This window comes from Panthera leo, chromosome B2, assembly GCF_018350215.1.
Source record: "Panthera leo isolate Ple1 chromosome B2, P.leo_Ple1_pat1.1, whole genome shotgun sequence".
NCBI classification, from domain to species: Eukaryota; Metazoa; Chordata; class Mammalia; order Carnivora; family Felidae; genus Panthera; species Panthera leo.
In genome coordinates, this window is record NC_056683.1 from 143,997,792 (window position 1) to 144,013,399 (window position 15,608).

A 15,608-nucleotide genomic window follows, 5' to 3' on the forward strand; every position below is an offset into this window, starting at 1 on the left:
AATTTTTTTGCCTTTGAAAAGACATGAGTGTGTCAGATTTTGCTATGAAAAATATTTTCCATCTGAAAATTTATCTACATAGTGGTTCTCTTTTCAGCTTTATTGAGGTATGATAGAAAAACCAGACTGTAAGATATTTAAAGTATACAACGTGACGATGTGATAGATCATACATCGGGCAAGCATTGTCTGCATTGAGTTAACACATCTATGACCTCACACAGTGCTGTGTGTGTGTGTGTATGTGTGTGTGTGTGTGTGTGTATGAGAGAAAGAAAGAGAGAGAGAGAGAGAAAACTTTAGTTCTATTCGCTTGGCAAATTTCAGCTACAAAATACAGCGCTGTCAATGATAGTCACCAGGTTATACATGAGATCATTAGTCCTTATTCATCTTATAGTTGGAAGTTTGTATCTTATGTTTCCCTGACAATCACTTTTCTACTCTCTGTTTCTATGAGTTTGACATTTTTTTTTGATTCCACATACATGTGATACCATGAAGTATTTGTCTTTGTCTGGCTTATTTCACTTAGCATAACGCCCTCCAGTTTCATCCACATTGTTGTCAATGACAGACTTGCCTTCTTTTTTAAAGGCTGAGTAACATTCCACATATATCCTTTTATCTGTTGACAGACACTTAGCTTGTTTCCATAATCTTGGCTATTGTGAATAGTGCTGCTAGGAACACGAGAGTGCAGATATCTCTTTGAGATGTTGACTTTATATCCTTTGAATATATACTCAGAAGTGAAAATGCTGGATCATACAGTGGTCCTCATTTTAATTGCCTGGGGAACCTCTATTCTGCTTTACATGGTGGTTATGCCAGTTTACATTCCCACCGGCAAGGGTTTCCTTTCCTTCATGTCCTCCCTGGCACTTCTTGTGTTCTGTCTTTTTGAGACTAGCCCTCCTAACAGGTGTGCAGTGGTCTCTCGTTGTGGTTTTGATCTGCATTTCCCTGATGATTAATGATGTTGAGCAACTTTTCATGCACTTTTTGGCCATTTGTATGTCTGATTCTTGCATGTTGATTTTATATCCTGCAACTTGGCTGAAATTGTTAGTTCTAACAGCTTTTTGGCACAATCTTTAGGATTTTCTGTATATAGTGTCATGCCATCTGCACATAGAGATGCTACTTCTTCCTTTCCTATTTGGATGCCTTTTATTTATTTTTCTTGGTTAATTGCTCTGGATAGGACTTCCGGTACTAGGCTGAATAAAAGCGATGGGCATCCTTATCATGTCCCTGATCTTAGAAAAAGAACTTTCAGCTTTTCACCATTGCATACGATTAGCTGTGAGTTTGTCATATATGGCCTTTATTATGTTGAAGTCCGTTCTCTCTATACACAGTTCATTGAGAGTTTTTAATCAGGGATGGATGTTAAATTTTGTCAAATGCTTTTTCTGCATCTATTGAGATGATCATATGATATTTATCCTTCGTTGTTAATGTGTCGCATTCTATTGATTGGTGGATGTTGAACCATACTTGCATTCCTGGAATAAATCTACTTGACAATAGTATAGGATCCTTTTAATACATTGTGGAATTGAATTTGCTAATATTTTGTTGAGGATTTATGGATCTGTGCTCATCAGGGATATTGGTCTATAATTTTCTTTTCTTATAATGTCCTTGTCTGGATTTGGCATAGGATAATGCTGACCTTGTAAAATGAATTTGAAAGTATTTCTTTTCTATTTTTTGGAAGTGTTTGAGAATAATTGGTGTTAATTCTTCAAATGTTTGTTAGAAGTTGCCACTGAAGCCATCTGATCTTGGACTTTTGTTTGTTGGGAGGTTTTTGATCACTAATTCAATCTTCTTTCTTGTAATTGGTCTGTTCAGATTTTCTGTTTCTTCATGATTCAGTCTTGGTAGGTTGTATGTTTTTTTCTCCGTTTCTTCTAGATTGTCTGATTTGTTCGTGTATAGTTGTGCATAGTAGTTCCATGATCCTTTGTATTCCTATGGGATCAGTTGTAATGTCTTGTCTCTCTTCTGATTTTATTTGAGAACTTTATTTCTTGCTAATCCTAGTAAAGGCTTGCCAATTTAATTATCTTTTAAAAAACAACCCAGCTTTTAATTTTAATGGTTTCTATTATCTTTTTAGTCTATATGTCATTTATTTTGATCTTTATTATTTCCTTTTCTCCACTCTCATTGGGTTCAGTTTTTTTTTAATTAAAAAAATTTTTATTATTTATTTTTGAGAGAGAGAGACAGAGTAAGCGAGTGAGCAGGGGAGGGGCAGAGAGAAGGGGAGACAGAATCTGAAGCAGGCTCCAGGCTCTAAGCTGTCAGCTCAGTGGGGCTTGAACTCACGAGCCATGAGATAATGACCTGAGCCAAAGTCAGACTCTAGTTAAGAGCCACCCAGGCACCCCAGGCTTAGTTTGCTTGTACTTTTCTAGCTCCTTAATGTGTAAAGTTAGATTGTTTATTTGAGATTGTTGTTGTTTCTTGATGTAGGCTTTTCATTTCAGCTTGAAGAACTCCCTTTAATATTTTTTCTAAGATTGGTCTCATAGTCATGAACTTCTACAGCTTTTGTTTGTCTGGAAAACTCTACCTCTCTTTCAATTCTTTTTATTTTATTTTAATTTTTTTAAAAGTTTGTTTATGTATGTATGTATGTATGTATGTATTTATGTATTTATGTACTTATTTATTTAGAGAGAACAAGTGGGAGAAGGGCAGTGTAGAGCCCGATGTGGGGCTTGAACTCATAAACTGTGAGATCATGACTTGAGCTGAAATCAAGAGGAGGATGCTTAAATGACTGTGCCACCCAAGCATCTCTCTCCTTCCATTATAAAGGACAACTTTGCTATGTAGAGAATTCTTGGGTGGCAGTTTTTTTCTTTCAGTACTTTGAATATATCACTTCACTCCCTTCTGGCTGGCAGTTTCTGCTGAAAAATCTGCTGACAGTCCTATGGGAATTCCCTTGTACATAACAAGTTGCTTTTCTCTTGCTGCTCTTAAAATTCTCTTCTTGTCTTTAACTTTTGACAATTTAATTACAATGTGTCTCTATGTGGATATCTTTAGATCTTATTTAGTACATTTTGGACTTCTTGGTTTTGGATGTCTGTTTCTTGCCCCAGGTTAGAGAGGTTTTCAGCTATTATTTTTTTGTATAAGCGTTCTGACTCTTTCTCTCTTCTTCTCCTTGGACCCCTATAATTTGGATATTGGTCTCCTTGATAGTGTCCCATAAGTCCTTCATGCTATCTTCATTTTTAAAATTCTTTTTTCTTTTTGCTGCCCTGATTGGATGAGTTCCACTGGCCTGTCTTTGAGCTTACTGACTTTCTTCCACTTCATCTAGCCTGCTGTTGAATCTGTCTAGTGTATTTTTCAGGTCAGTTATTGTATTCTTCAGTTCTGTGACTTCTGTTTGGTACTTTCTTATATTTTATCTCTGTTGGAATTCTGTTTTGTTCATGCTTTGATCTCTTGACCTTGGTGAGCATCTTCATGACTGTTATTTTGAACTCTTTATCAGCTAAATCACTTATCTCTGTTTCACTAAGATTTGTTTCTGGAGATTTACCTTGTTCTTTTGTTTGGAACATATTCCTCCATTTATTTTCCTTGATTCTCTGTGTTGGTTTTTGTGCATTCAACAGCCACCTCTCCCAGTCTTAACAGAGTTCTCATGCAGGAGATGAGCCTCACCAATTAACTCGGCCCAAGCTCCTAGCTGTCTCTGAAGTTTTTGTGATTGTCCAGGTCTCCTTCTTTGTTCTTAGCAGCTTCCAGTAGTTGAGGCTATGTCGAGACCTGTCAGGATACCGAAGGGGAGGACAGCATTCGGCATCTAGATGCAGGCTGATTAGAAGTGGGACCCTCAGGCAGCAGATGGGAAAGTAGGTAGTTAGTTAAGTCCCTTTCCAGGGAGAATCTGGGAGATGAATGTTTTTGCTTGCTCCTTCCACGTTGAGCCCAGGTATACAGCCACAGAGTGGTGGTGGTGCTCCTGCACCTGTTACAAACTATTTCTTTGTTTGCTATAGTCTTGTAGGAATTGTGAATGCAAACTCCCTTGGCTATTGAAGCCAGGCGATAAATCTAAGTGCCCATCTTTCAGGTGGAAGCTGTAAAAACTGGGGTGCCAGATGTATGTACAAGCTCCTTCCAGAGAGTTACTGGCAACTTGGTTCTATTATTGGAGCAGGCTGAAGGGAGAGGGTGGGAAAGGCATCTGCTGGCTTCCCTTGTCTCTGGGGAAGAGTGCAGCCAGTCCTTAGATGCCTGCTAAAATAGAAGCCTGGCTCTTGGGTGGCAACTTTTAAAGTATTTTGATAAATCCCTTTCAGGGAAAGATGGGAGACAGTGTTTTTTGCCTGCTTCCTCTGTGCTGGGCTCTGGGGGGATAGCCAGCTAAGAAGGGCTTCTTTGTTTGCTATAGTCCTGTGGGACTCCTGAATGGAAGTCTCTTTGGCTCTCAGAGCCAGGGATCGGAGCCCCATCCCTTGGGCCATGAAAGTCAGGGTGCAGATGTGCTCACAAGCTCCTTCCAAGAGGACACAGGTGCCTTGTGGTGGATGCGAGGGAGAAGGTGAGAGAGGTGTCCTCTTGCTTCCCTGGTCTTTGGGGAGGAATGCAGCCAACTGCTAGTGCCTGCTAAATTAGAAGCCTGGTCCAGAGACAGCAGCTTTCAAAGTATGCAGGCAAACCTCCTTCACGGAAAGGGTGGGCAGTTTTGCCTCCCTCTGTGCTGAGTCTTGTGGGGATAGATGTGATGCTTGTGGTGTGCCCCTGTAGGAATTGCTTCTGTGTTTGCTATAGTCTCTTGTGGGTCTCATTATTATCAGCCTTGTTGGCTGCAGAGCCAGGTGTTTGGCACCCAGTCTTAACAGTGGGGGTGCTAGATGTGGGGTCAAAACCCTTTGCTACTCTGCGAGAAGCAGGGGGTGGGGGCTTTCATCCTGAATGGCACAGTGCCAGTAGTGGGGTTCATGACAAGAGTGTGTCTCAGCCTCCCCGTTTTGATGTGGGTATTTTCTCATTCATCTGATAGACAGGAGTCACTTGGCCAGTTTCTAGATCTTTTTCAGAGGGCATTACTCCAGGTTTGATGCATCTATGGGGGTTGGGAGCTCAGGATCCTCCTATGTCACCATCTTGGATGACTCCTCTCCACTCATTCTTGTAGAGTGCTTGCCCAGCTTCATGGTGAGAAGGGAGGGTTGGGGATGAAGGAAGGAGTTGTCATTCTTGCAACAAGCACTTAATGAGTACCTACTATATCGTAGGCATCCTAGGCACTGGAGCTAAAAAAATAGGTACAAACCTTGCATTAGCAAAGCTCATAATTTTAGCGAAGAGACAGGGAAACAATATTTCAGTGTGATGAATGTGTAACAGAAGTATGTACAGTTGTCTGAAAGCTTCAAGGAGGTTGTAGGGTGGGCAGATGGGTTCACGCAGCAGGTGATGTGTGATCTGGGTCTTGAAGGTTGAGTAGGAGCTTGGCAGGAAGGGATGGGCACACTCCCTTTAGACACTGTAGATTTATGACTCAGAAAGAGTGCTCACTGTTCCTGAACCATTTTGATCAGGTGATGCCACTGAAAATGATTTCCTTTGTGTCTTTGGATAATGCCATTAAAAATCTAGAAATCTCAGTTTGCCTTCCTGTTGAATAGGGAGAGTAACATCTACTACTTAGAACCACTGGGGGGAATGAATCGATTTCTGTGGTTTGCAAGAGCAAGTGTTTACTTATTAGAAAGCCTCCAGAGGGAATTTGTGGAAGGGGACGGAGCATGGGGAGGAGAACAACCAGGCAAGAACAAGGAAAAGCAAATGGGACTGGACTCTCATTAGCTTGTGACGGATCGATCTTCTGTCACTGATTTCCCAAATGCCCAGCAGTTTTGACCTAAAGTGTGTTCAATATTTTAAAACCAATTTAAAACCAATTTTTGAGTTTGCTTTAAAAAAAATTATTACATTAATCAAAAAGTGCATTAAGTTTAGGGTCAAGCAGCCCAACTGATGGAAAAAGCCTGACTGGGCCCCGGGAGACATGGGCTTGCCTGGCTGGGTAATGTAATATCAAAGTCCAGAAACCACTCAGCTTTCAAGGGAGAGCAGTGGACAGTGGCCACAAATGCTGAAAGGAAACACCTTACAAGCGAATTGAACCAGAAGGAAATGTGAAGAGGGTTAATGAGAGTATTTTGTTTGTATTAGCAGACTTTATCCATGAGGCTGCATCCAAGGCCTTCAGTCCCAAGAAGGGAGCTGCAATTAGATTTCTGTGGTTGGATGTGTAGCGTGTCCTCTTTCAAAGATTTCGTGTCTGTGGAATTGCAGAGGTGACCCACCTGGAGATCACTCCCATTTGAGCGAAATACAGGAACAGAAAACAAGCTGGCCCTACTAGAATAGAAGTCCTCTTTTCTCTTAGTGAATGGAATTGGGTCTTTTAGTTTGATGAAATAGTTCATTTGGTTCATTTCTTTCCAGGCCCAGGAGGAGCTACGATTGAAATCGAGAGGTTTTGGAGACGTGGTAAATCAGATCATAGGAATACACGGGTCATTCTGCATTCTTTCCCCTCCCCTCTTCTGCACCTGGAAGGCTGGCTCATTCGGACAGGCTGTGTCCCTCGGACCCCTCGAGGCTGACTTTCGGTTGGGTGTGGCCAATGGGAGACATTAGCAAGAGATCAGAGGACGGGAGAGAGAAATGGAGATGTCCCTTCATTCCCTTCCTGCTGGCGGCCCACCTCTGTCAATGCTGGACCCTCTGTGATTACACCTCCTGCCAAGAGGCCCCGCCTCCGTGGCTCCAGCTCGCAGGATTATTTCCTGTGTGACACCATTCCCTCCTCTTGTCCCTTCAGAGTTAGGGGCTCATGGCTCCTCACTGATGCTGCACTTTGAGGCCCTCCACATTGTTGGCGGCTCTTGTGACCTTTCCCCACCTCTTAGGCCATCCATGACCTCTCAGTTAAAGTCTCTTCATGTGCCCATCTGAGCTGAATTCTCTTTCCTGTAGGACCTGAATAAATCGGACGTATGGAAAAAGGGCAGCAAACCCCCAAGCAGTTGCCTTCTGTTCTCAGACAACAGTGGACGGACAGGCTCTTCCAGTTTGGTTGGGCAGTTTGCTTTGCTTTCAAATAAGGGGAATATGAGGTTTGCCTGGGAGTGCGAACAAGGCAGGGAGGAGCCTCATTTCAGGGACGTCTTATTTCAGGGCCACCTCTTCTTGGATTCTTCCCTGCACATCTCTGTCCTAAATTAATGATTCTTCTTCTGAATTCCTGTTATAATGACTGTTGGTGCAGCCAACAATCTCACCTCTGTGACAGCAGGTACTTTATCTCCAGAGCCTAGCATGAAGTCTAACGGATTATAGGTGTTTAATACATATTCGTTGAATAAATGAAAGAATGCATTTTTCTTTTTAGAAGCCACAGTCATTCAGCAAACATCTATGAAATATCTGTGCACCAGATAAAATTTTTGCCTCCGTATCTTTGTCCATGCAGTGTTTTTGCTGGAATGTTCTTTATCATCCTTCTCCCACTGTCCTTTTGACACTCTTACCCACCTTCTATGACTTTTCTGGGGAAGTGTTATGCAAAGCTAAAGATTTCCTGAACTTTGTTGTAGCACATTACTATTATTATATATTTTTCTGTAAGTCTCCCCTATGACTCCCTCATGTGCTTATCTGCACAATATACTGAAAAGAGATACTTATCTGCAGTTTTCCAGCAGGATGTCTGGTGCATACAAATGCTGGGCTTAATGTTTGCTAATGGGTGGTCTTTGCAGACACAGGCCCCTAGGTACTGGTCATCTATGCTTCAGCCCAGCTCTAACTTTCTTTCTCCCACTTTCCTGAGTTGAACATTAATGCTTTAATAGTTTAAAAATTTGGGGGGGGGGGGGAGGAGGGCTACCTCGATCTTTAACACCAAGGTTGGTTAGTTCTTCTTGAATGAATAATGAAGGGAATTATCTAGTGCGTCTGGCACTTGGACAACTATAGGTTAATGTGTTCTCTTCTTCACCCTACTTCTACTGTTTTCCAATAAGTGGGACATTAAGGTATCACTTCTTAGAGGGCTTTGCGCATGTTTGCGGTCATAGGAGCCCAGGGATATAAGTTGCTAGACCAAACCCATTTCTTAGAGCCTCAGTCTAGGCTAGCTCTTCTGGGCTACCATGGTCCTGAGGCAGGGGAGTCTCAGGATCAATATTATTCCTGACATCTGTATGCAGTGAGCTGGTATTTGAATGCCCCTGAGCTAAAATAAAATCAACAGAAAGAGCATTTGCTGCCTCTGTTGCAGAAATGGCAGTTCAGATCTAAATCTCCCCATAGGCTCATAGCCAACATTTTAGAAGCTGATAAGAAGACCTGAGTTCACTAATTATGTTTATTTGGTTGTGCTAATATTACTAAATAAATCCACATAATGCCTTACAAAGATATACTTCTTTATGCTCTGATTTTAGAATATTCAGATATTTTGATGATTTTTTTGATGTTTATTGTTTTCGAGAGAGAGTGCAAGTGGGGGAGGGGCAGAGAAAGAGAGGGAGAGAAGATCTGAAGCAGGGTCACGTGGTAACAGCAGAGTGCACGATGCGATCGATGCAGGGCTCGAACTCATGAACTGTGAGATCATGACCTGAGCTGAAGTCAGACGCTTAACCCACTGAGCCACCCAGGTACCCCAGAACATTCAGATATTTAAATTTTTCTACTGTAGAATTGAAATGTTCTGAAATTTCTATGTCTGTTTCTGAGGTTCCTGTCAATAAAGTAACTAAAAGATTTATCCGGATACGTTTAATGTTTAAAACCTTGTTAACATCTATATCAGTAGAAAAATAATGAGTAAATTCATCAACTGTGCTGAAATTTTATTCCTTTCCTCTAAGGTTTGGTTGATCATAATTAATAAATAAAAGAAAAATGTATTTGCATTTCCCTAAGCCTGATATAGCAGATTGGAGAGTAAGGCTCAGTAAACACATTCTTTACCTAATCAAGACTGAAATACAATTTAGCATAGTTCATGATATTGCTAAAAAACAGTAATATTCTTGCATCATATAATACTTCTATGCATATCATAGTTTCACCAAAGATTTTAAACAAGACATTTTTGAAAAAAAGATATAAATGTAGGGTTAATATTGCTTGATCTGATTTGGAAATTGTTAAATTGTTTGTTCCTCTAAAGTTTCCTCTCATCACACTATTTTCCTTTTCCCTATTCCATATACCCCTAGGGAAAAACTATTATGAAAGTATGGACATATCCCAATGGCCATCTACAGCCCTACCCTGAGGAGGTGGATGGTTCTGGAAGGACTTTGAGGGTGGAGTAGCCAGAGCCACATCCCATGGTTGTTGGCTACTTAGTCTGGTTTGGGGTTTATATCCTATCCTATCTTATCTTATCTTATAATTTTTTTTAAATGTAATTTATTGTCAAGTTAGCTAACATACAGTGTATACAGTGTGCTCTTGGTTTCAGGGGTAGATTCCCATGATTCATCGCTCCCAGTGCTCATCCCAGCAAGTGCCCTCCTCAATGCCCATCACCCATTTCCCTCTCTCCCCTCCCCCCCCCCCCCCCCCCCCCCCCCCCCCCCCCCCCCCCCAATCAACCCTCAGTTTGTTCTCTGTATTTAAGAGTCTCTTGTGGTTTGCCAACCTCTCTGTTTGAAACTATTTTTTTTTAAAGACTGAAACCCTCCCTGGGCTTCAGGAAGCAGATCTTTTCTCTCCTCCATGTCCTGAGTCCTGTTTTATGGCAGGAAGAGGTCACTGTACCTGAGAAACTGCTCCTGAGGCTTCAAACAGGGTGCTGCATTCACCTTCATGGTACGCTTCCTTACAGTCCCGGCAAAAGACGAACTGCAGAAGAACACATGTGTTAGGGACAGGCTTGTGGGCTGCATCTGGACATAACATGTTTTCCCTTTTCCAAGCTCATTGGATTCATTCCTCTGACGTGTGTGATGGCTTCTGAGCCAGATCACTTTTTGCAAAGAGGAAACAAAGTTATATTTTGATGGTATTGTTAATTCTTTACTAAACAATGTTCCAAGCACTATAGCAGGGTTTCAAGGATGCATGAGTCATGTTTCCTTTCTTCGAGATGTTTCCAGTCTGGCAGAAAAGATAACAATGCAGATAAATATCTGTAGTAAAGTGTTTTTGGTGTTAGTTATTCAAGAATTTCACATCTAGGGGTGCCTGGATGGCTCAGTTGGTTGAGTGTCTGACTCTTGGTTTTGGCTCAGGTCATGATCTCATGGTTTGTGAGTTCCAGCCCCACGTCGGACTCTGAGCTGACAGCGCGGAGCCTGCTTGGGATCCTCTCTCTCTGCCCCTCCCCTGCTTGTTCCCACTCTCTCTCTCTCCTCTCTCTCTCTCTCTCTCTCTCAAAATACATAAATAAACTTAAAAAGAAAGAATTTCACATCTGGTATCTGTTTACATACATAGTGGATTTCTATGTTCATATTAATGGACTTGGTTTTGCAATGACAGCCTATAATGGAAAGAAGAAATAAATGATGTCCCCTGAAAATTCATATGGTGAAGTCTTGACACCCAGGACCTCGGGGTGTGATTGCATTTGGAAATAGGGTCTTTGAAGTGGTAAGTAAGGTAAAATGAAGTCATCAGAGTGGCCCTCATCTTACGTGACTGGTCTTTATGAGAGGAGATTAGGACACAGACACACACAGGGGCTGAGAGACACAAGGACACAGTGAGAATGTGGCCATCTGCAAGTCAAGGAGAGAGACCTCAGTAGAAACCAAGGGGCTTGTTCTGGGGCTTCTAACCTGCAGGACTGTTTCTCACAGTTTTCTTCAAGAGTTTTTGTTGTTTGAGGCCCCCAGACCAGGGTGCTTTGTTATGGTGGCTGTAGGAAGCCAATGCTTAGTCTGGAGAGGATCTCCTCACCTGGTGATAGTGCTCCAGGGAATGGACGAGATCTGGGGACCAACCAACTGCCCTCTACCGTTCATCTGCAGGGAAGGAAGCTATGCAAGTGAATGCTGGAAAAGGAGGCTGTCCTGCTAGCATCTGGCATCAGTAGACCCTTCTAGAACTACTTCACCGTCACCCGCCATGCTCCAGAGGTTGTAGTTAAGGGTGTGGGCTCTGCAGTCAGACACACGGGATTGAAGTCATCATCCCATCGCCTGTCCATGAAGATACCTTGGGAAGCCACCTTGTCACCTGGGCCTCAGTTATCCTTTGAAAACCCAGGATAACACTGGTAACTCTCTCCTCTGATCACTGGAAGAGGTAGGTGAGATAATACGTGCTAACTGGTACACAAGATGTTCTAACTGTTACACAGATAACGGCCAGGGACTGCTTTTCCCTGACCCCATTTCACAGCTGAAGAAGGAGTTGCTTTACTAGAAAACAGGTTCCCTTCAGCCAACATTCTCTACCTCGCTGGAGAGAAACAGGTCTCACAAGAGAACCAGTGTGATTAATGAGTATGGTGTGTGGGCAGTGGTGGTGATTTTATAGCATGGGCCCCGGATGAGCGGGTATTCCTCCCATGGAGAGGTGGGTTTGATGTCTCTTCTGCTTAGATACGGATGTGCTCACTACTTGACCAATAGCACATGGTGGAAGTGATGGTGTGCCGCTTTCTGGGCCCAGGCCTTAAGAAACTGGAAGCTTCCTCTCATGTGAGTGGCTCATGAGAGGCTCATGTACAGAGGAACCAAAGCCCTTGGCCAAGAGAATTGGCTGAGTGCAGACGGCCAGCACCAACTTGCCAGCCGTACGTCTGAGCCATGTTTCCAGGGGATCTTCCAGCCCCTGGATGAGTTGGCCCAGGTGACCCCGTGTGGAACAGAGACACGCTGGCTTTACAGGACACTGCCCAAATTACAGCCTTGTGGGGGGAAAGAGAATATAGGAAAATCGATAACTGATATAGTAATGGCACTGAGAATCTGGAGGACTCAAGAAAGTCCTGGATGCTTAAAGTTCTCAAATGACTCTTCTATAGCATGAGCCAGGAAGTTGGCACAATTTTGCTTCAGATAAGACTGATGTGAACTGATAAACAAAATCACAAACAGGATACAGAAAGTCCAGCTTTATGCCCGAGTACATCGTCATCCCTCCTTGCCTCAAAAATAGCCCGTCCAAGGCAATTTTCCTTCATGCTGTCTTCACCGCAGAAACAGATTTCCCTCCTTCCCCACATCCAATTTCTTGTTTTAACCCCTCGTCTGAAAATCGTCTTAATCTCAGCACATACCAAACCAGAAAGGCAAGTATTTTGTAAGGAAAAGGTCTCTTTAGATACGATACAATCTACCTTCTATCCATCAATTTCAGGATACTGTAGTCTTACTTCTTCTCACAGCAAAGAGCCTGACCTCAAGTTTGTAGGATGTAAACTTTATTTAAAGATTCAGATTGGCGGGAGAGGGCTGTATGTCAGGATGTCTTTAGGCAATTCGCCAATACCATCAGGTTTTAATTCCTGGCATTTTCATTTTCCCTGAACCGAAAGCTGATCCAGGGAACGTCGAATGAAGTGCATCTCAGGGCTTCCATTTCAGATTAAAACCATTTTTTTTTTTTATTAATGTCTCCGCTCATCTGTGGGTTTGCCTCAGAGCCATGGCTCTGCTCTTACGTGCTCATGTTGAAAAAACGTAGACTGCGTGCTTCAGTCACCGAGAAGAGCTTTGCTGTGTGATTTCATCCCACCGTTTTCTATGGAAGCAAGTCTGATCTCTCGGCGTGACAGGGAAAACGCTTCACATCTTATTAGCTAGTGGATGAGATATAAAATCAGTTTCATGGTAGAGGAACACCCTGGAGGTTGATCAGTTTGTCAGAATAAATAGGCCTTTCCTGACACAAAGACATTAAATTCCCTTTCACACTGGTACTACAAAGAATGGACTAAAAAAATAACAGAAAGGGAAGAGCACGCAGAAATGAAGGCCTCGCCATTTCAGCCTGGCAAAAGGCAAGCAGAAGCTGCAAGAATACGCTGGGGATAATTTAACACTAATGTACTTGTTGATTTGCTTCTATGCAGAAAGTATGACTTAAATTTAGAGATACCATGCAGTGGGGCCTCCTAGGTAAATAACTTGAATCTGTCTCATACAAAATGGGGAAATATCTAGAAAGTCTGGTTTGATCTTGAAAATGTTCAAGTTTTTTTTTTTTTTTAATTTTTTTTTAACATTTATTTATTTTTGAGACAGAGAGAGACAGAGCATGAACGGGGGAGGGGCAGAGAGAGAGGGAGACACAGAATTGGAAGCAGGCTCTGGGCTGATGGCCCAGAGCCTGACGCGGGGCTCGAACTCACGGACTGTGAGATAGTGACCTGAGCTGAAGTCGGACGCTCAACCGACTGAGCCACCCAGGCGCCCCAAAATGTTCAAGTTTTTAATCATGTTATTCAGACTTCAACCGGGAGCTTGTACAAATGTTTAGACCCCTCAGTTCCCAAAGTGTGCACCAAGGTACTCTGGGGCATAATAGGCTCTCAGGGGCGCAGTGGGAAATTTTACATCTTTGAGGAAATTACAGTGATACTATCTGTTGGATGCTACGTGAACTGCTAACGCAAGGTAGTTCATGATGTTATCGTGGCTTGTGCTCTCCTTCGTTTGATGACATATCTTTGCAAAGATGGGTTTTTGGTTATTGTGATAGAAAAACAAGTAGCATGTGAACGAACATCTGTTTGCTACAGGAGATGCAGTTATTTAAGAATGAAATAAAAATCGTTTTTCTTTCAATTTCTGCGAACTATCTTTTCAAATGGCTATGAAGTTGCTAAGGCATTCATTCTTATTGTGTTACTTGCATCTAAGTATTTAATACACAAAACTGCTTAGACCTAAGTATTTGATACACAAAACCACATTTCTTTTGGCCTAGGAACACCATGAAAACCTACTGAGTCTCTAAGGGCATGACAAACAGAGGAAGGTCGGGGACCTCCGGCATGGGCAGATGCTCCCAAGATAATGTTTTGGGACAGTCTTCAAACACTGCCAGTGGCACAGAAATTTCTAGAGAAAGAGCTTGAGAAGACAGATCTGGCTCCAACACTTTCACATTCAGTCTGCTGACTTTGTATATCCCTCGCCTGGGACACATGAATCTTGTTCTAACCGATATGCAGGGAGCTGCAATTTACCTAGGGATTTGCTCTTAACTAACTGTGGCCTCACATTTGCTGAAGATACCTTCTAAGTGAATACTAATTGAATAGAAGGGACTGCCACACATTTATGTAGTCTACTTTTCCTGCGTTGTTCTCTCTTGAGATATCTGATAAGTGCCATCAATTTCTGTAGTTAAAAAAAATTGAAAGCCTTTAAAAATTATAGAAGTAATACATACTTACAATTTTGCTTCCCTCAACTCTATCCCTTATTAGATTTAATTAGACAGCAATCTATATGGACTGAATCATCCTAGCTCCTATGATGTTAGCTTTCGATGTCAACTTGGCTAGACTACAGTCCCCAATTCTTCGATCAAACACTAATCTGGGTGCTTCTGTGGAGGTATTTTGTAAGCCTATAACATCCATACTCAATTTGTTTTAGGAAACAGAGGATCCTAGATAATCTAGGTGTGGCTGATTCAATCTGTTGAAAGGTTTTCATAGCAGAACTGAGGTTTCCCCAAGAAGAAGAGAGTCTGTCTGGGAACAACAGCCAGGCTGCGGGCCAGCCTGCCCTTCCTGGAGGCCTGCCTGTGGAGTTAGGACCTGCCAGCTCAGCCCCACAGTCACTTAGGTCAGTTCTCTCCCTGTGTATGTGGATGTGGATATGCTGCTATACAGATATATCGATCTATACACCTGTAGATCTCTGGGGACAGCTGAGTATATTTATAGACCCTTATCTATCTGTATCACATATAACTACATCTACCTCCTACTGGTTCTGCCTCTCTTTGGGAATCCTGGCTGATATAGCTCAGCTGCTACAGAAAAAATTTTACTAGGTCAGTTAATTCTTTTGCAAATGGATATCATGTTTCCATATGACATTATCTAACATGACATTAAATCGCTACTTGAATTTTCTATGTTATTTGCAAAATTGTAGTTCAAATCTCTTTCCGTGTGTGTTTTTTAATCCCAAGTACACACAGGACACTAGCTCTTAGAATTCAACATCAGGAACAAGGTCATCACTCCCAACAGCATGACTGTGACTGTGTCCCTTTATGTGACAATGAATATGCTAATCCAATTCATTTTTATCTTCAGATTAGCTGAGCTGCCCGGGAGTTTTGTGCCCAACTTTCCACTTAACTGTAGAAACAAGCTCATCCTCGGTGCCTAAAATGAGGCATACAACTTTAAAGCAGCTATTTAGTAAATGAAAAATTCAATAAGACAAACTTTTTGTAAGAAGTAATAGCTAAACTACTGTTATCATTCAATTCATATTTTATTGGCCTTGCAATTAATATGTGTTGAGTATTTGCTTTTAGGACAAATAAAATCTTGGACCCGGACCACACATAAAAGAATAGCACATTGTAACACATGAAGTCACATAGTAGGC

The 15,608-nt window shown here is 42.1% G+C and overlaps 1 protein-coding gene across 2 annotated transcripts in view; it reads right to left on the reverse strand.

Moving 5' to 3' along the window:
• Nucleotides 1-15,608, reverse strand: part of PRKN (parkin RBR E3 ubiquitin protein ligase) — a 1,339,251-nt gene that overhangs the window by 28,266 nt on the left and 1,295,377 nt on the right. For both annotated transcript variants that reach the window (XM_042940251.1, XM_042940250.1), the window contains exon 10: nt 9,838-9,921. In XM_042940251.1, the coding sequence (XP_042796185.1) occupies nt 9,838-9,921 (84 nt within the window). The remainder of the gene's footprint in view (nt 1-9,837; nt 9,922-15,608) is intronic.